The sequence below is a fragment of the Schistocerca americana genome, chromosome 3, assembly GCF_021461395.2.
Source record: "Schistocerca americana isolate TAMUIC-IGC-003095 chromosome 3, iqSchAmer2.1, whole genome shotgun sequence".
NCBI classification, from domain to species: Eukaryota; Metazoa; Arthropoda; class Insecta; order Orthoptera; family Acrididae; genus Schistocerca; species Schistocerca americana.
Window position 1 is genome coordinate 611,015,431 of NC_060121.1, and position 18,951 is coordinate 611,034,381.

The 18,951-nt window shown below is 41.5% G+C and overlaps 1 protein-coding gene across 1 annotated transcript in view; it reads left to right on the top strand.

Moving 5' to 3' along the window:
* The window catches only part of LOC124607437 (tumor suppressor candidate 3), a 47,712-nt gene that overhangs the window by 20,464 nt on the left and 8,297 nt on the right, over positions 1-18,951 (top strand). Inside the window, exons 5-6 of the mRNA XM_047139766.1 lie at positions 1,393-1,533; positions 1,764-1,914. Of these exons, the coding sequence (XP_046995722.1) occupies positions 1,393-1,533; positions 1,764-1,914 (292 nt within the window). The remainder of the gene's footprint in view (positions 1-1,392; positions 1,534-1,763; positions 1,915-18,951) is intronic.

Sequence of the window (18,951 nt, forward strand, 5' to 3'; positions counted from 1 at the left end):
AATATCTAAGAGTGGAGATTTATGGTGAAAACAATTTATATATATGTGTGAATAATATTTTTTATTTATTTTCAAAGAGTCTTAGAATGTTGTCTGCCACATAAATCAATGTTATTGTAATGCCACACATGTAGAGAACCGTATATCTTGCAAAAGCCTTTCTAAGGATCCCAGAATTCTGGCAGTCACTCCCCAAGACATTTACTCCTTAATGATTTTTGTTGCTCACAGTGAAAATCAGTTTCAGTTTACATGTGAGTTTTCACAATCACAACACAAGACACAAAAACCGTTTACATGTAGACTTGGCCTCCTTGTCAAGGGTTCAGAACAGAGATTTCTACTCCAATGGCAAGATTCTCAGCAAGCTCCCAAATAATATATCTCAAGGAATTGGGAATCCCTACTCTTTCAATGAATCACCTGAGTATCTCGATACAGGAATTGAAAAGGTCCGTTTGCTACATGACAAGTAGCAGTGTTTGTTGTAAAGCTGCATGGCAAGTAGTAATGTACTGCACATAGGACATCATTATTTACAGATGTAGATAAATATATTCTTTGATAAATACCATTATAATCAAGTAAATATTAAGCTTCCAATAGCAGATGGCAGATGAAAAACAGCTATCCAAGCAACTGATAGTGCAAAGCTCCCCCCCACCCCACCCAACCCCCTCTGCCCCCCGCCCAAATAAAATACATAAATAAATAAAAAATCTTTCTTTCTAAGTAACTTGATTAAATGGGGCTGTCATAGACACAGGTACAGTTTCAGGTTTCTTTTAAATATTACAGGAATACTTAGTATCTGCTCTTCATTTTCCAGTGTCGTAAACCTGTTGTGTTGCAAGTCATTGGCCAGAATGCTCTGTTGTGTGCAATCTTGGATTTGATTTTCTATGTATATTGTGTCAGGCCTTGCTTCCCATCATACCACATATCAATTTTTTTTTTTTTTTAGGTAAGATAAAATTGGTTTTTTATTATGAATGCCCCCAACTCTGCCCTGTAAGCTTACAAGTTTTGTTGCCAACAATCATCCTTTAGCATGTGATTTGTCTAGAACATCTATTACAGATTTGATGACTATAAACATATAAATTCAACTTGACAGCTACTTTTTCTGTGTTCTCTCGTGTGATTAGTTTGAGTGGTTGTGAACATAATAATGCTCAGATAGTGCTTTCAAAACAAGTGTAACTGTTCCTTGTTTTATTTGTGGTATGTATGTTACTGCATTTCTGTGAAACTGTATAGACATTACACAGTACATGTTTGAAAAGGTAAATCACTTTTAAGTGAACTACTTTTGCTTTTATTCTTGCATTAATGTAAGTATTATTTTTATTAATTGCTTTGTTTTGATGAATTTTGTTTTTCCTTTTCCAGATTCGGGTGTTTAGGCCACCAAATTACTCTGGTACCGTTGCACTGGTATTACTGTCTGCTCTAGTTGCAGGATTTATCTATTTGCGACGTAACAACCTAGACTTCCTTTACAATAAAAACTGTTGGGCAGTTATTGCTGTGGTAAGGGACATACGAAAACAATTAACATTGATAGACTTACAAAAAAAATATTGTATTTTTTTCAGTTAGATATCTGTATGACTAATTTTAAATGTTTATTCTAGTCATCTGAAATACAGTGTCTTTAGCAGTTATGGATTGTTTCACAGTTGTATCTTAAGTAATTCTAGTTGTTATTTTTGTTTTGTTGTGTGTAATAATACCATTGTTTATTAATATTTTTGTTCTAGTCATTTTGTTTCGCAATGGTTTCCGGACAAATGTGGAACCATATACGGGGCCCTCCATTTGTTCATAAAACGTCATCTGGAGGTGTGGCATATATTCATGGCTCTTCCCAGGGACAGTTTGTGCTTGAGACCTACATCGTTATGCTTTTGAGTATCCTTTATAATAAGTATAGTTCTTATTGTGTTGTGTTACATTTTTGTTTTTGCCAAATACATAACAATGATAAAGGTAGTGAAGTAACTGGTAAAACAAATGTGTGGTTCCAACACCAAACATTCCCTCAGAGCTCCTGTAAGACCTTCACAGCTACTGTAATGGTCTCAGGGCACACAGTCCCCACTTTACTTTGCCCTTACAGGCAATCTCCTACTTGATGTCATTGCCCATCTCCCAAGATGTGGACGAGCGGATGGACTAGTGGGAGATGATACGAAAATCATAGCATATGCTGGTTTTGGGAACGAGCAGAAATTGGAAGAACAACTAAATACCTAGCAGAGAGGAACTGAAGAAGCTGGCTTGGAAATCAGCTTAACAGAAAACAAGGTAATGAAAATCAGCAGGAAAAATGAAAAAAAATGAAGGACGCTAGTTATAATTTTTAAAAAAGTAGATGCTTCCCAATATATAGGAAGTGAGTTAACCAAGAAAGGAAACATCAAGGATCAAGTCTCGGAGAGGATAAAAATTGTTCACAATTTTATTATTATGTATTGGATGTAATTAGAAATGGGAACATACATGCCAAGCAAAGATCATGATATTTAAGTCATATTATCTGTCAATTTTGAACTGTGGATCAAATGTTGGATCTGGACAAAGAAAGATGTAAACAGAATACAATTGATAGAGATGCACTTTCTTCAAAGAATGCTGGATAAGGTTGAGAAAGGACAGAATAAGGAACGAAACAGTAAGAGAAACCTTTCAGATCCATCCCCAAAAAGGAACTATGGAGAGAAAGAGGCTTTAATGGTTTGGCTCCATTAAAAGAATAGGACAAGAAGAACTCTAGAATTAACAGAATCTGGAAGGAGACCAGACGGAAGACCGCAAACAGGATGGAGAAACCAGGTGAAAGAGGACGACGGTTCAATCCCGCGTCCGGCCATCCTGATTTAGGTTTTCCGTGATTTCCCTAAATCACTCCAGGCAAATGCCGGGATGGTTCCTTTGAAAGGGCATGGCCGACTTCCTTTCCCTTCTTTGCCTAATCCAATGAGACCAATGACCTCGCTGTCTGGTCTCCTTCCCCAAACAATCCAACAATCCAACCCATCTGACTGCAATGAGAATAAATGCTGAATGATACAGTGTGGTAGAAATGAGGAGCTTGGAAGAGGCTCTGTGAGTGATCTGCATAAGCAGAAACATTTCGGAAAGAAGAAGAAGGCTCACCAGCTTGTATACCGTGGGTGAAGACTATTTTTGGTATACTAATGTTTACTTAAGGTGAACAATATCAATATTTACCTGCTGTGCTGCTGAACTAGTATTTCACATTATACCCATTGTCACTGGTATGATTAAAGGTATTCATACAGATACCATGCATTACCCGTGCATGTTTTATCACGTTCTGTTGTGAATGTATTCAGTTTGTGGTCAGACACAAACATTGCCATGTTCCAGTAAGAAACTCTTCAACTCAAAAAAAATATATATTGAACACATTACTAAGTGCAAAACATGTAGGAAAACCAAACTGAGATGTAATATCAGTGTTAACCTAGTGTACATTCTATGCTGTGAATGCTTGTATGCTGTCATTACGTCATTAGAAACACATTTGATTCCAGTTGCAAAGTCTTCACACGTGACAGCTTCCACATAGCAGAGGCAGTATGCAAGCAGACCTTGCAAGCAATTGAGTAACACTACACACAGCTGTGTATGATGTGTACATATAAGCAAGTGTCACACAAAACAATCTTTGAAAAGGCACAAACAACAATGACATCTTACGAACCAGAAGTGTATACAGAGCTATGTAAGTATACCTGCTGATCTCTGTACTATAGCCATCTCATTTGCAGGAGGTAACTAAAGGATTTAAGCAACACTCCTCACCAGTAGTTAACAGTCTTCTTTGGGTTAACAGATATCCTGAGTTAACACTGACATTAAGTCTCATGTTCATTTCTTCATGTTGTGCACTTCAGTATTTTTCAAGTTGAGAATTTTCTTACTAGGTCATGCCTCTGTCTGAACCCACTACAAACATATTTTTGATGGAACATGGTAAAGCACACATCAGTAATGCATTCTAGGCAGTTATCACAACACTACAGATCGACATTTTTAATTCTGACACCAGTTTGATAATACTGTACAGGGCTATTACAAATGATTGAAGCGATTTCATAAATTCACTGTAGCTCCATTCATTGACATATGGTCACGATACACTACAGATACGTAGAAAAACTCATAAAGTTTTGTTCGGCTGAAGCCGCACTTCAGGTTTCTGCCACCAGAGCGCTCGAGAGTGCAGTGAGACAAAATGGCGACAGGAGCCGAGAAAGCGTATGTCATGCTTGAAATGCACTCACATCAGTCAGTCATAATAGTGCAACGACACTTCAGGACGAAGTTCAACAAAGATCCACCAACTGCTAACTCCATTTGGCGATGGTATGCGCAGTTTAAAGCTTCTGGATGCCTCTGTAAGGGGAAATCAACGGGTCGGCCTGCAGTGAGAGAAGAAACGGTTGAACGCGTGCGGGCAAGTTTCACGCGTAGCCCGCGGAAGTCGACGAAGCAGGGAGCTAAACGTACCACAGCCGACGGTTTGGAAAATCTTACGGAAAAGGCTAAAGCAGAAGCCTTACCGTTTACAATTGCTTCAAGCCCTGACACCCGATGACAAAGTCAAACACTTTGAATTTTCGGCGCGGTTGCAACAGCTCATGGAAGAGGATGCGTTCAGTGCAAAACTTGTTTTCAGTGATGAAGCAACATTTTTTCTTAATGGTGAAGTGAACAGACACAATGTGTGAATCTGGGCGGTAGAGAATCCTCACGCATTTGTGCAGAAAATTCGCAATTCACCAAAAGTTAACGTGTTGTGTGCAATCTCACGGTTTAAAGTTTACGGCCCCTTTTTCTTCTGCGAAAAAAAAGGTTACAGGACACGTGTATCTGGACATGCTGGAAAATTGGCTCATGCCACAACTGGAGACCAACAGCGCCGACTTCATCTTTCAACAGGATGGTGCTCCACCGCACTTCCATCATGATGTTCGGCATTTCTTAAACAGGAGATCGGAAAACCGATGGATCGGTCGTGGTGGAGATCATGATCAGCAATTCATGTCATGGCCTCCACGCTCTCCCGACTTAACCCCATGCGATTTCTTTCTGTGGGGTTATGTGAAAGATTCTGTGTTTAAACCTCCTCTACCAAGAAACATGCCAGAACTGTGAGCTCGCATCAACGATGCTTTCGAACTCATTGATGGGGACATGCTGCGCCGGCCGAGTGTGGGAGGAACTTGATTATCAGCTTGATGTCTGCCGAATCACTAAAGGGGCACATATCGAACATTTGTGAATGCCTAAAAAAACTTTTTGAGTTTTTGTATGTGTGTGCAAAGCATTGTGAAAATATCTCAAATAATAAAGTTATTGTAGAGCTGTGAAATCGCTCCAATCATTTGTAATAACCCTGTAAATATTCACATTAAGCAGCTTCAGTCAGTATCATTATATCAAAAATGACTCCCATCCACAAGACATTTAACTCGACTGAAAACTTGAGACAAAAGAACACTAAAAAAATTTGATGTGATACCAACCTCAAGAAATGGAATAAAATGTTAGGGAGGAGAAGGCAGGAAGGTAGTGAAATGGGGAAAAAATATAGATTAACCAAACAATGGAATAAATGAGAAATATTCAAGTGACACCAATGTAAAATATTAATATAGTTTGAATGTAGATGGATGGGAGAATAAGTTGATAAATAAGTTTTCTTCTGTAGGGTCATAAGAGTGAGGTATCTGGAGAGAACGTACATTGTATTGAAAAAACGTGTATTTGTAATAATTAATGTTTAGTGTTAGTTTCATACAAATCTAATTTGTGTTACCCACGAAAATTATTTTAGACAGAACAATATGTAATGGAATGGATTTTGGATATGTTCTATGAAATATGTTGTTTGCTGTTTGACAATATCAGACTTACTCTCTCCTATTGTCAGTTGGCTCTCCTTCGTGTTTCTCATTTTCTTCACTTCATATTTTTATTTGGTTTGCCTCCTCCTTCTCTCCTTAGTTACAGACTTTGCCTCATCCATCTCTTCTGTATCCTATATTATATCCTTACCTAAAACTACAATATTTATGTGACGATAAGCAACCCTAAATATGAGACAACCTTCTAATTCAAAGAGGTCTAATGGTTTTTGGGCAATTCTGACTACTTTGAATTATAGACTGATATGGGATATCTTAAGATCAGCCAGAAAAGATTTAACACTCGCTTGTGTGAGCATATATTATTTTTTAACTGTTCCTGTTTTGGTAATAGAAATTGAAGTATAATTTTTTGAAAAAAGGTCACAAGCATTCTCGCTTTAACATTTTTGCTTACTATCTAAGAGAATAAACTTTTATTTGTAAGCCTGCTGCCATTTCATCTTCTTTCTTAGCAGTCCTCCCACATTATACCATCTTCTGTACTGTCCATGACTTCTGAAATGTAACACTTTTAAAAAAAGCCTTCCTTTATGGATTCACTTGAGATTCTTTTCTGGGTGATAATGATCAATTGCCTGATCCATTTTGAAGTGAAGATATGGTCTTAGAGTAGTCACCCTCTGTAAACCTGTAGCGGGTGAGCCTTGGAAAGTCTAGTCATAACAGCATTCAAAAAGTTATGGCGTCATGCCCCAGAATGATTTCTAGATCTGTGTTATTCTTTGATATCAGATCCTTAACATCATGGTCGAGGTGTCCTCTGTCAGAATTCTCCTTCTGTTAAGAAAATAGCCCAGTATTTTCTTCCAAACAACCTTCATCCATTTTAGTGCCATGTAATTAATCAGCCTGCAAGAAATTTCTGTTTTGGTATAGTTATCCTGCCAAGGACCATATTGTTGTGACTCGCCGATCTTTCAAAGTGCCGCCACGCAGTTACGCGCATCCTCTACATGCGGCGCTGTCTGCCAGCCATGCAGCAGCAGCGGCACCTAAGCGGCCAGCCAGCCAGCGGCCGCTAGACTTGGACTCAGTGCTGATTTGATTGTTACAGTGTACACTTGTCTTACTTTGTTTACTTGCTCTTACATGTATTGTGTTGTCCTAGAAATATATTTGTTCAACTTGACGTTACAACAATTGGCAACGAGGTAGTGGATGTTTCTTTTCCGTCATTGACCCACTGGTTTTCATGGCTACTTTAGAGCAACTATTGCAAGGTCTCATTGAACAGCAAACGCTTCTCACATCTGCGATTCATGATTTCGTCACGGCATCAAATGCGATGTCTCATCGTTGTCTATACCTCCTTTTCCTCCTTACGACGAGACAGCGGAAGAATGGTCTGATTACGAAAAACATCTTCGACAGCACTTCTTGGCATTTAATGTCGCGGACAAACAAACATGTAAGTCTCTGTTCCTGTCATGGATTTCACCTCAAATGTATCGGTTGTTGTCGCAATTTGCTCCTTTGAAAGATCCTGCGTCTTTGTCCTTTGCTGAAATGTGCTCACTTCTGTCCGTCTATTTTCAAAAGCTAACGCATGTGGTAGCCTCTCGTGTTGCCTTTTATCGTTGTCAAAAACAACCGAATCAATCCTATCGCGCTTGGGCTGCTGAACTTCACGGCCTCAGTAGAAAGTGTCAATTTGTTACTGAAGTTCACAAAGAATCCTACGCCGATTCCATGGTATGGGATGCTATTATCCGATCGGCGCCCGACAAAGAATTTAGGCAACGTGCCTTCAGTTGGCAAATCCGACTCTAGATGAAGTCCTATCCATCGCTCAGTCTTTTGAAATTTCACGCGTCGCTGGGGCGCAAATAGAGGCATGGGGTGACGTCGGGGAAGTAAAACCTCTGTGCACTGTTGACGAAGCGTGCAGCGTGTCCCCGCCGGCCGACGTGGCCGCAGTACACTCCCAAGTGCAGCCTCGGCCTAACCGTAAACAAACCTCTAAGAAACTGCAGCAAAACCCACAGCAACTCTTTCATGTCCACAGTGTTTTACGTAACATTCACGAGAAGATTGTCCACAATGTTGGGCCGTGTGTTACAAATGCAAAAGGAAGGGTCATGTGTCGTCCGTTTGCAAATCTGACCGCATACCTGATGTTCATGAACGTGACACTGATTCTGCTTCTGTGTTGTCTGTCAATGGTACTTCTTCCCTTTCAGGGAAGTTATTCCTCACTATCATCAATTCTCAGACGTATCTTCAGTTGGGTTCTCCAATCCTGTCACCTGTCACTCAGCAATTAGACGTACAATAAACAGAAGATTTCTCGCTTGGGACAATTTAATCCTGAGGTATCTTACAAATCCATCGCTCGCACTGTTCCCGTATTTGTGGTCGACCAGAGTAACGCAGAGAATCCTTTTGGTTTCAATGCCTTTCACGTTTTTGGGTTCTCCATAGATGACTCTGTCAATATCTCTGATGCTATTCCTTATGCTCAATTGGATTCCTTGTCGATGACATCTTCGTCCCTTTTTTCTCCTGGGTTAGGCCGGGCAAACGACTTTGAAGCTCATATCACTCTCAAACCCACTGCTCGGCCAAAGTTTTTTTGGGCTCAGCCCATTCCTGTGGCCCTTCGTGATTGGGTCAAACGAGAGCTGGATCGTGTCACTGCTTCAGGGGTCTTGCTTCCTGTCACTTCCAATGAATGGTCCTCTCCTGTCGTTGTCGTTGCTAAGCCGAATGGTGATGTTTGTTTCTGTGGCAATCTCAAAGCCACTGTAAATGCTCAATGCCTCATCGACACTTACCCTATGCCCCGTCCTGAAGAATTGTTCACTAAACTTGCTGGAGGCCAGTATTTTTCTAAACTTGACCTGTCAGAAGCTTATCATCAACTTCCTCTCAACGCTGCTTCCTGGCAGAGTCTGGTCCTTAACACATCTTTCGGCCTCTATCAATACCAACGATTGCCATTCAGGGTTACCAATGCCCCTGCTCTCTTCCAGCGATTCTTGGAACAATTATTGCTCCCTGTCCCTGGGTGTATCAATTACATGGACTACGTTGTTGTCACTGGCTCCACCGCTGAAGAACATCTTCAGAATCTCTGCACACCTTTTGATATCTTACAGACTGCCGGTCTTGAGTGTAATCTTCAGAAAACAAAATTTTTTCAGGCATCTATCACGTACTTGGGGTTTCAACTCTCTCGGGATGGTATTTGTCTGCTTCAGCAAACTGTCGCTTCGATCGGTCCCTTCCTCGCCCTACATCTGTTAAGGAACTGCAGGCCTTCTTGGGGAAAATAGCATACTATTACAGGTTTTTACTGTCTGCGGCTTCGGTGGCTCAGCCGTTGCATCGCCTGTTGCATAAAAACGTGCCCTTTCACTGGTCCACGTCATGTGATGTGGCATTCCGGAACTTGAAGACTATGCTGAAACTGGCTACTTATTGACCTGGCCAACATCTTGTTCTTGCCACAGACGCCTCTCAATACGGGGTTGGTGCAGTCCTTGTGCACCGTTTTTCTGACGGTTCTGAACAACCCATAGCTTATGCCTCCAAAATGCTCACGGATGCCCAACGAAAATATTCTCAAATTTAAAAAGAAGCTTTGGCCATTATTTATGCTCTTCATAAGTTTGGTGTTTTTCTTTATGGAACCAAATTTCATCTTGTTACGGATCACAAACCACTTGTTTCCTTGTTTCATGCATCAACGTCGCTTCCCGACAAGGCTGCACACCGCCTCCAGCGTTGGGCTCTTTACTTGTCTCATTTCAATTATGAGATTCATTTCAAGCCGACAGCTCAACATGCGAATGCTGTTGCACTGTCTCGTCTTCCCATGGGTACTGATCTGGCATTCGATAGGGACGAACTTTTGTGTTTTCACCTGGATGTTGCTGAGCAGCGGGTTGTGGATGGGTTCCCCATCACCAGGGACCGACTGGCGGCTGCTACGGGTTCTGATCCTACCCTCTCCCGGGTTTTACGCTGTATTCAGAAGGGTTGGCCAGATTGTCCATCCGCTAAGACTTCTCATCCGTTGTGGAACTACTATGCTTTGCGCTACCGCTTCACGGCTAGGGATGGTGTTATCCTCCTTTCCACCGACAATGCTTTGCGGCGTGTTGTGGTACCTGTGTCTTTGCGTGCTTCGGTCTTGCGCGTCCTTCACCAAGGGCACTGGGGTGTCTCTCGCACAAAATCTCTGGCGCGCCGTCATGTGTACTGGCCCGGCATCGACTCTGAAATCGCACACGTGGTCACTGCCTGCGGCCCTTGTGCGTCACAGGCCGCTGCCCCGAAGTCATCTTTGTCACCGTGGTCTTCGCCTGAGAAGCCCTGGGAGCGTATTCATGCTGACTTCGCAGGACCTTTTTTAGGTACTTATTGACTACTCGTAATTGACGCCTACTCTAACTTTCCTTTCATTGTCCGTTGCACGTTGCCTACCACCACGGCAACCACCAATGCTCTAGCTCGCATATTCTCTTCGGAAGGCCTTCCCTCTACTCTTGTTACTGATAGTGGTCCGCAATTTGCCTCTTCCGAATTTGCGGATTTTTGTGCCCGTTACGGCGTCATGCATGTCACGGTCCCTCCGTTCCATCCACAGTCAAACGGTGAGGCTGAATGACTGCTCCACACATTTAAGGCTCAGATGAGGAAACTCTTGACTTCTTATGCTGCTGATGAAGCATTTCTCCAATTTCTGGCTTCTTACCGTTTCACCCCCATGGGCGACCACAGCCTGGCTAAGCTCTTACATGGCCGACAGCCCCGCACGCTACTTCATGTTCTGCGGCCTTCCACCTCACGGCTGCGGGTGCCTTCGCTTGGCTGGTTCACCGCCGGCGACCTTGTATGGGTATGGGGATATGACAGGTGGCCAAAATGGCCGCATCTTACGACACCGTGGCCAACACCTGTATGAAATCCAGACAGACACGGGTGTTGCAGTGCGCCATTCGAGCCAGCTTCGGCCTTCTGTGCCGGCAACGCCCGTTCCAAATGCTGCTACACCACCTTCGGCTCTACCTGACGCTCGGGATTTTGGCATCTCTCATTACTCACAACGCAGCCCTCTCACCATCATCTCGGTGCCAGCACAAGAACGGACGCCACCAGGAGACGTGCCCATGTAGGAACCAGAAGACCATCATCTGTCGGAGCAACTCTACTCGCCTCCTTCTCCTACGGATGCCGACACATCACCCATGTCTCCTGTTATAACAACCGGACTTGCCGCAACGGGCAGATTGGTGCACGGAGCCCCAGCAGATTCGACCCCTACGTCTCCTGTCATCTCGACCCGTTATCATCGGGGACACTTCTGTCCGTACGGGAAGCCTCCTCCTTGAGACTTTATGGCCAGTCAAACAACACCTATGGACGTTAGTAATCTACAGGCCACCTCCATCAAGACCAGTGCAAAAAGAGGGGAAAAGTGTTGCGACTCGCCGATCTTTCAAAGTGCCGCCGCGCAGTTACGCGCGTCCTCTACATGCGGCGCTGTGTGCCAGCCATGCGGCAGCCACGCCACCTAAGCGGCCAGCCAGCCAGCCAGCAGCCGCTAGACTTGGACTCAGCGCTGATTTGACTGTTACAGTGTACACTTGTCTTACGTTGTTTACATGCTCTGTGACTTACATGTATTGTGTAGTCCTAGAAATATATTTGTTCAGCTTGACGTTACAACACATATATGGAGTCAGCTTCCTGCAACCTGTCTCAGCATTCAGAATGACTGTTATTCTGGCCTTTTTGTTTGCAGAACTTGTTAAGAACACTTTAGATGCCCTTTACATCAGTTGTAACAGTTAATAGCATATTAAAATTAACCACCATAATTAGCATTGCTCATATGGCCTAGCAAATATTGGTGAGACTCATTACAGGATGCTGAAATGAAAACAACTGTTTATCCTGTGCTGCAAGAAGACACTGGGCTAGGATTGTTCTTTGGTGTAACTTATCCTCATGTCCCAGCCCATGCTCTCTTTGGATTCTGTGGCTCATGATGCACGGAGCCCCAGCAGATTCGACTCTTCTTTCTTTATCTTCAGCACCATCATTTACATCTGCATGTACATCTACAACTGTTAACTTCTCAAGTAATTGCGAATTCTTTTCTCTCATGTACCATGCAACATGCTGTTCCAATTCCTGGAACCTTCCCTGCTTTGGTCTCCTGAAAGTTATATGTGTAGATCTGGTGCTTGTGAATTTATTCTTCATCTGAAGTTACCTACAAATATTTGCGCCTGGGAAACCGAAACTTCTTTGTAAATACAATTGTTCATGACCTGTGCTTCATGTATCACCATTAACTTAAAATTAACACCTGTATGAGTTAATTAGGAACTGTGAATTTGGAGATTCATGCATCAAAACAGAATTCTATCCATGATTTTCATTCATTGTCGATTGCTACAGTTTACTATCATTACACTGCTGACAATCGAAGCAAAGGGAATGCATTTGTTACTTTTAAGATAGCAAAATTCGTGTGTTAACAAAAAGTTATGGAAATTGCAGTTAATTTAAAACTGGACCAACAGTGCATTGCTAGCACTGATTGGCGGAAATGAGAATACTGTGGGCCACCAGTGTGCTTGTTTTATTTGTATGAAGATGGTATTTTCATATATATAAGGCTTACTGGCCAATAATCTTACTAAGTGCGGATGCACTCACATTGTTCAAACTCTTATGGGAATCGGTAGATTGACTGCTGCGAGTAATGATTATAGTGGGCAGGGACACTACAAATGTAGTGTGCGGACAGTAAGTTAGAAGTGTGGGTTTCATGGGGAGCATGCCAGAGATAAGTCTCTGCAGTCCCACTATCCTGTGTCCCCACGGTGGCTCAGTCAGGTAGAGCATTTGCCATGTAAGCAGGAGATCCCGGGTTCAAATGTGGTCGGGGCACACATTTTCAACTGTCCCCGTTGATATTTATCAACAGCTGTAAGCAGCTATGTTCTGGATTTCATTGTAATTTCATGTTTTATTTGTTGTTGAACATGAAAATCAACAGTTCTGTGGAGCAGTAGTAGCCTTGTTTTAATTTTGTTGTTTCAGTTGTTGTACCACATTAAAAATGTTACAGTAAAATGACTTTGGCTTCTATAGAAATTGGTACTGTTGTTGTATGTCTGATGGTTATTGGTAACGCTGGTTCAGTTCCACTATACAGTGGATCAGGGAATGTATGTTAAATGTTTCTATAAGAATGGGATGAAATGCAGAAAATTTTAAGAATGTTAAATTTTGGTTTTATTGAGTCTGCTATGAGTAAAACAAAGTTTATGAGTGCTGCAAATCTTTTGATGAAGCTCATGAAGACATTGGAGATGACAAGCACCCTGCAATGTCCCAGCACATCAATCACTGAAATCGTGGAAAACTGAAAGGAATGATTGTGAAATCACAATCAGAGAAGTTGCTGATGTTATTGGCATATCAGTTGGCTCATACCATGATTTTGTGTGCGTGCGTGCGTGCGTGCGTGCGTGCGTGTGTGTGTGTGTGTGTGTGTGTGTGTGTGTGTGTGTGTGTGTTTGTGTGTGTATGTGTGTGTTTGTTTGTTTGTTTGTTTGTTTGTTTTGGATGTGAAACCTGTGACAGCAAAATTTTGATGAACTGGGAACAAAAACAGCAGTGCATGGAAGTTGCTCAAGAGACACAAGATGAAGTCAACACTCTTGCAGAACTATTGAAACGTGTCATAACAGGTGACAGAATATGAGGTTACAAATAAGACATGAGAATTAAGTCTCAATTTTCCCTGTGGAAGAATTCAGGGTCCCGAGACCAAAAAAAACAGCTCAACAAATGGGAGCAGATGTGAAGGTTATGCTTACTGTGTTCTTCAATTTTAACGGCTGTAGTGCTCCAGGAGCTCTTGCCATAAAATCAAATTATCACTGAGAAATCCTACATACAAATTCAATGCTGTTTGCCTGAAGCAATCTGAAAACAATGCCCAGATTTGTGGTGAAATAATTCACCACGATAATACACCTGCTCTCAGTTTGTTGCTTGTTCATGAATTTTTGGCCAAAAAAATACTGTAATGATGGTACAGCCTCCATATTCACCAGATGTGGTCCTATATGATACTTTTCTGTTTGCAAAAATAAAGAATAGACTAAAAGGCTTAATTTTTCAAACCTAAATAAAACTAAAAACGCATTGCTGAGGGAGCTAAAAGCTATCTCAAAGACCTAGTTCTACAACTGTTTGGGGGACTGGAAAAAGTGTTGGCATAAGTTTATGATAAGACCAACAAATACAGAATGAATCAAAAAGAACTTTGCAACTTTGGAACAATATAGACATTTATTGAGATAACTTACAGGATTGGTAGATTGTCATTTTGCAGCAAACAACCACAAGTTTCACATAAAAGTCTCATGTATTTCCTTGGTTTGATGTGACTACTACTTGCAAAGCGACAAACATCCCACCATTAATCAGTTTCTTCCCACACTAATTTCAGAAAATCTGGCATAACTTGTGCAACGGCTGCATAGATTCAATTTTGCAGGTGAGCTAAATTGTAGGCCTGCTTGGAGTTTCTTTATTGTATTCAATGTGAAATTTATGCCAACCAGTTGTTGCAGAGTTTGTTTCATGAAACCAAAACACACAATGAGCAAGCTCCACACCACTGAAAGTAACCGTTTTAAGTGTGCACTACACTGGTGATCTTGATGCTGGAATGGGGGTACTGATGCACTGCATGAGTGAGACATGAGGTTGTTTGTTGCAAAATGACACATCTGTCGATTCTCTAAGTTATCTCAATAAATATCTATGTTTCCAAAGTTCTAAAGTTCTTTTTGACTCACCCTGCATAATTATTTTCAAAAATCAAAAGTTCCCCTTCTTTTGTAATACATCTCGTATGCCAACCTGTTTGTACGTCACATTAATGGAATGTTCTAAGCCTTCAAGATCTTGAACTCCTTGTCTCATACAGGTTCATTGATGGTGTAGTAATGACCTGTAATTATAGCCAGTACATTCTATTCTCAGTTTTCAACAGACTCGACACCTTTTCTATTATCGGTCTCACCTGATACTCTTGTAACTGTATGCTACTTTACTGAGCCATGAACTTTACCTCTGTGATAGCTCTGTAAAAACCTCTGTACAGCTAACCATCCACAGAACCTAAAATTTGATAGCTGTAATTCATTCCACATCAAAACAAGTGGCCACCTGTGGATGTCACATCAGCTGTGGCGAGCAGTCCCTTGCACAGTATTCCTACACAAACTACCCTCCAATCCTAGTCCACAAATAGATCCCCTGTGGCATATCTGCGTATGCCCCAAATTCTCTAACAACCACTAAACCAGCTGCAAAGGACCACCCCCAGTACCCAATATCACCATGAACTGGAACAACTTAACCAAATGCTCAGCAAGAGCTTCAATTACCAAATACCCTAAGGTGAGGAACAACCTTCCCACTTCACCTGAAGTGGTATTCCAGTGCCCATCCAGTGAACAAAATATCTTGCTCCTACCTGCTGGCACATATAAGCCCCTCCCCTATCAGTTGTATCACTATGCAACACATCTCCTATGCATCCATCCAGCATACCTTCTCTGTCCCTGAACTAGCATATTCTTCCCTATCAGATTCTAGGCCACTAGTGAATCATTGATGAATACCAACTCTGCTGTAACTTCTACAAAGCCTTTTATGTGAGCATGACCACCATCTACATCTACGTGATTACTCTGCTATTCACAATAAAGTGCCTGGCAGAGGGTTCAGTGAACCACCTTCAAGCTGACTCTCTATTGTTCCATTCTCGAACGGCACGCAGGAAAAATGAGCACTTAAATTTTTCTGCACGAGCCCTAATTTTGCTTATTTTATCGTGATGATCATTTCTCCCTATGTTGGTGGGTGCCAACAGAATGTTTTCGCATTCAGAGGAGAACTGAAATTTCATGAGATGATCCCGTCCCAACGAAAAACGCCTTTGTTTTAATGATTGCCACTCCAATTCACGTATCATGTCTGTGACACTATCTCTCCTATTTCGCCAGAATACAAAATGAGCTGCCCTTCTTTGTACTTTTTCGATGTCATCTGTCAGTCCCACCTGATGCAGATCCCACACTGCACAGAAATACTCCAGAATAGGGCGGACAAGCATGGTGTAAGCAGTCTCTTTAGTAAACCTGGTGCACCTTCTAAGTGCTCTGCTGATGAATCTCAGTCTTTGGTTTGCTCTACCTACAATATTATCTATGTGATTGTTCCAATTTATGTTATTTGTAATTGTAATCCCTGAGTATTTAGTTGAATTTACAGCCTTCAGATTTGTGTGACTTATCACGTATTCAAATTTAGCTGATTTCTTTTAGTACTCATGTGGGTAACTTCACACTTTTCCTTATTCACAGTCGATTGCAACTTTTCGCACCATACAGATATCTTATCTAAATCATTTTGCAAGTTGTTTTGATCATCTAATGACCTTACAAGACGGTAAATGACAGCATCATCTGCAAACAATCTAAGATGGCTCCTCAGATTGTATCCTATGTCGTTAATACAGATCAGGAACAATAGAGGGCCAGTAACATTTCCTTGGGGAACCCGGGATATTACTTCTGTTTTACTCAATGACTTTCTGTCTATTACTACGAACTGTGACCTTTCTGACAGGAAATCACGAATCCAGTCGTACAACTGAGGCGATACTACGTAGGCACGCAGTTTGGTTAGAAAACGCTTGTGAGGTACGGTGTCGAAAGCCTTCTGGAAATCTAAACATATGGAATCAATTTGACATCCCCTGTGGATAGCACTTATTACTTCATGAGTATAAAGAGCTAGTTGTATTTCACAAGAACAATATTTTCTGTGAAACCGTGCTGACTATGTGTCAATAAATCGTTTTCTTCGAGGTACTTCATAATATTCAAATGCAGTATATGTTCCAAAACCCTAGTGCAAATCAACATTTGTGATATAGGCCTGTAATTCAGCAGATTACTCCTACTTCCCTTTTTGGGTATTGGTGTGACTTTGAGCAATTTTCTAGTCTTTGGGTACAGATCTTTCTGTGAGTGAGTGGTTGTATATAATTGCTAAATATAGAGCTATTTAACAGCATATTCTGAGAGGAACCTGACTGGTACACAATCTGGACCGAAGGCCTTGCTTTTATTAAGTGATTTAAGCTGCTTCATTACACTGAGAATATCTACTTCTATGTTTCTCATCTAGACATTTCTTGATTGGAATTCAGGAATATTTACTTTATCTTTGGTGAATGAGTTTCGGAAAACTGTGTTTAATAACTGTGCTTTAGTGGCACTGCCATCAGTGACTTCACCGTTGTTATCAGGCAGTGAAGGTATTGACTGCTTCTTGTCACTGATGTGCTGTATGTATGACCAGATTCTCTTTGGGTTCTCTGCCAGATTTCGAGACAGAATTTCATTGTGGAAATTATTAAAAGCATCTCGCATTGAAGTACGCGCTATATTTCGAACTTCTCTAAAACTTTGCCAATCTTGGGGATTTTGCGTTCTTTTAAATTTGGCATGCTTTTTTCGTTGCTTCTGCAGCAACCATCTGACCCATTTTGTGTACTATGGGGGATCAGTATCATCACTTATTAATTTATGTAGTATGTATCTCTCAATTGCTGTCGATGCTATCTCTTTGAAAACATTCCACAGCTTTTCTGCACTTACATGATCAGATCGGAAGGAGCGAAGACTGTCTCTTAAAAAGGCGTTAAGAGCATTTTTATCAGCTTCTTTAAATAGATATACTTTGCGTTTCTTTTTTATGGTTGTAGGTGTTTCAGTATTCAGCCTAGCAGCAACTGCCTTGTGGTCGCTAATCCCTGTATTCCTCACAATACTCACTATTTGTCCAGGATTATTTGTTGCTAAAAGGTCAAGTATGCTTTCGCAGCCATTTACGCTTCGAGTGGGCTCATGAACTAATTGTTCAAAATAATTTTCTGAGAAAGCATTCAGTACAATTTCGGATGACGTTTTACGCCTGCCACCAGCTTTAAATGTATAATTTTTCTAGCATATCAAGGGTAGATTGAAGTCACCACCAACTATAATTATATGAGTGGGGGTACCTATTTGAAATGAGGCTCAAGTTTTCTTTGACCTGTGCAGCAACTATATCTTCTGAGTCAGGGGGTCGTTAAAATGATCCAATTAATAGTTTAATCCGATTGTCAGGTATAACGTCTACCCACACTATTTCACATAAGCTATCTACTTCAATTTCGCTACAAGGCAAACTACCTCTGACAGCAATAAATACTCCACCACCAACTGTATTTAATCTATCCTTTCTGAACACTGTTAGATTGTTTGAAAAAATTTTGGCTGACTTATTTCTGGCTTTGCCAGCTCACTGTACCTACAACTATTTGAGCTTCAGTTCTTTCTATTAGGGCTTGGAGCTTTGATTCTTTCCCAACACAGCTACAACAATTTACAACTACAATACCAATCGTTTCTACAGCTAGCTTACTGTGTTTTATCTGCCCACTTTTAGACGGACATCCCTTCTGTGGTCCCCTGAGATCCTCTAACCTAAAAAACCGCCCAGTCCCTCCCACACAGCCCCCACTACCCGTGTAGCTGCCTCCTGTGTGTAGTGGACTCCTGACCATGTAGTTGTCCACCAGAATACATGGCCACTGCCAACTATAACCAGAAACAAAGTTGACTAGCCAGTGACAGGTCATTCTGTTGACCACAACATGCTTTCTTTAGTGTTTGCTTCACATCCCTTACTATCTGGAGCCCCAGTACCCAATCCCTGCCCCATACCAACCTCTCAAAATTACATACATTGGAACATCATTCCAACATATCTTTTAGCCCTTCATTCTCCGCTAGCACCTGTCCCACACCTGCTTCTACCTTTTGTTTCCATACCTCCACTGAACTTCCTTGTCTCTTTCTTCCTCTGTTTTATATCCACCCCTATCCCCCCT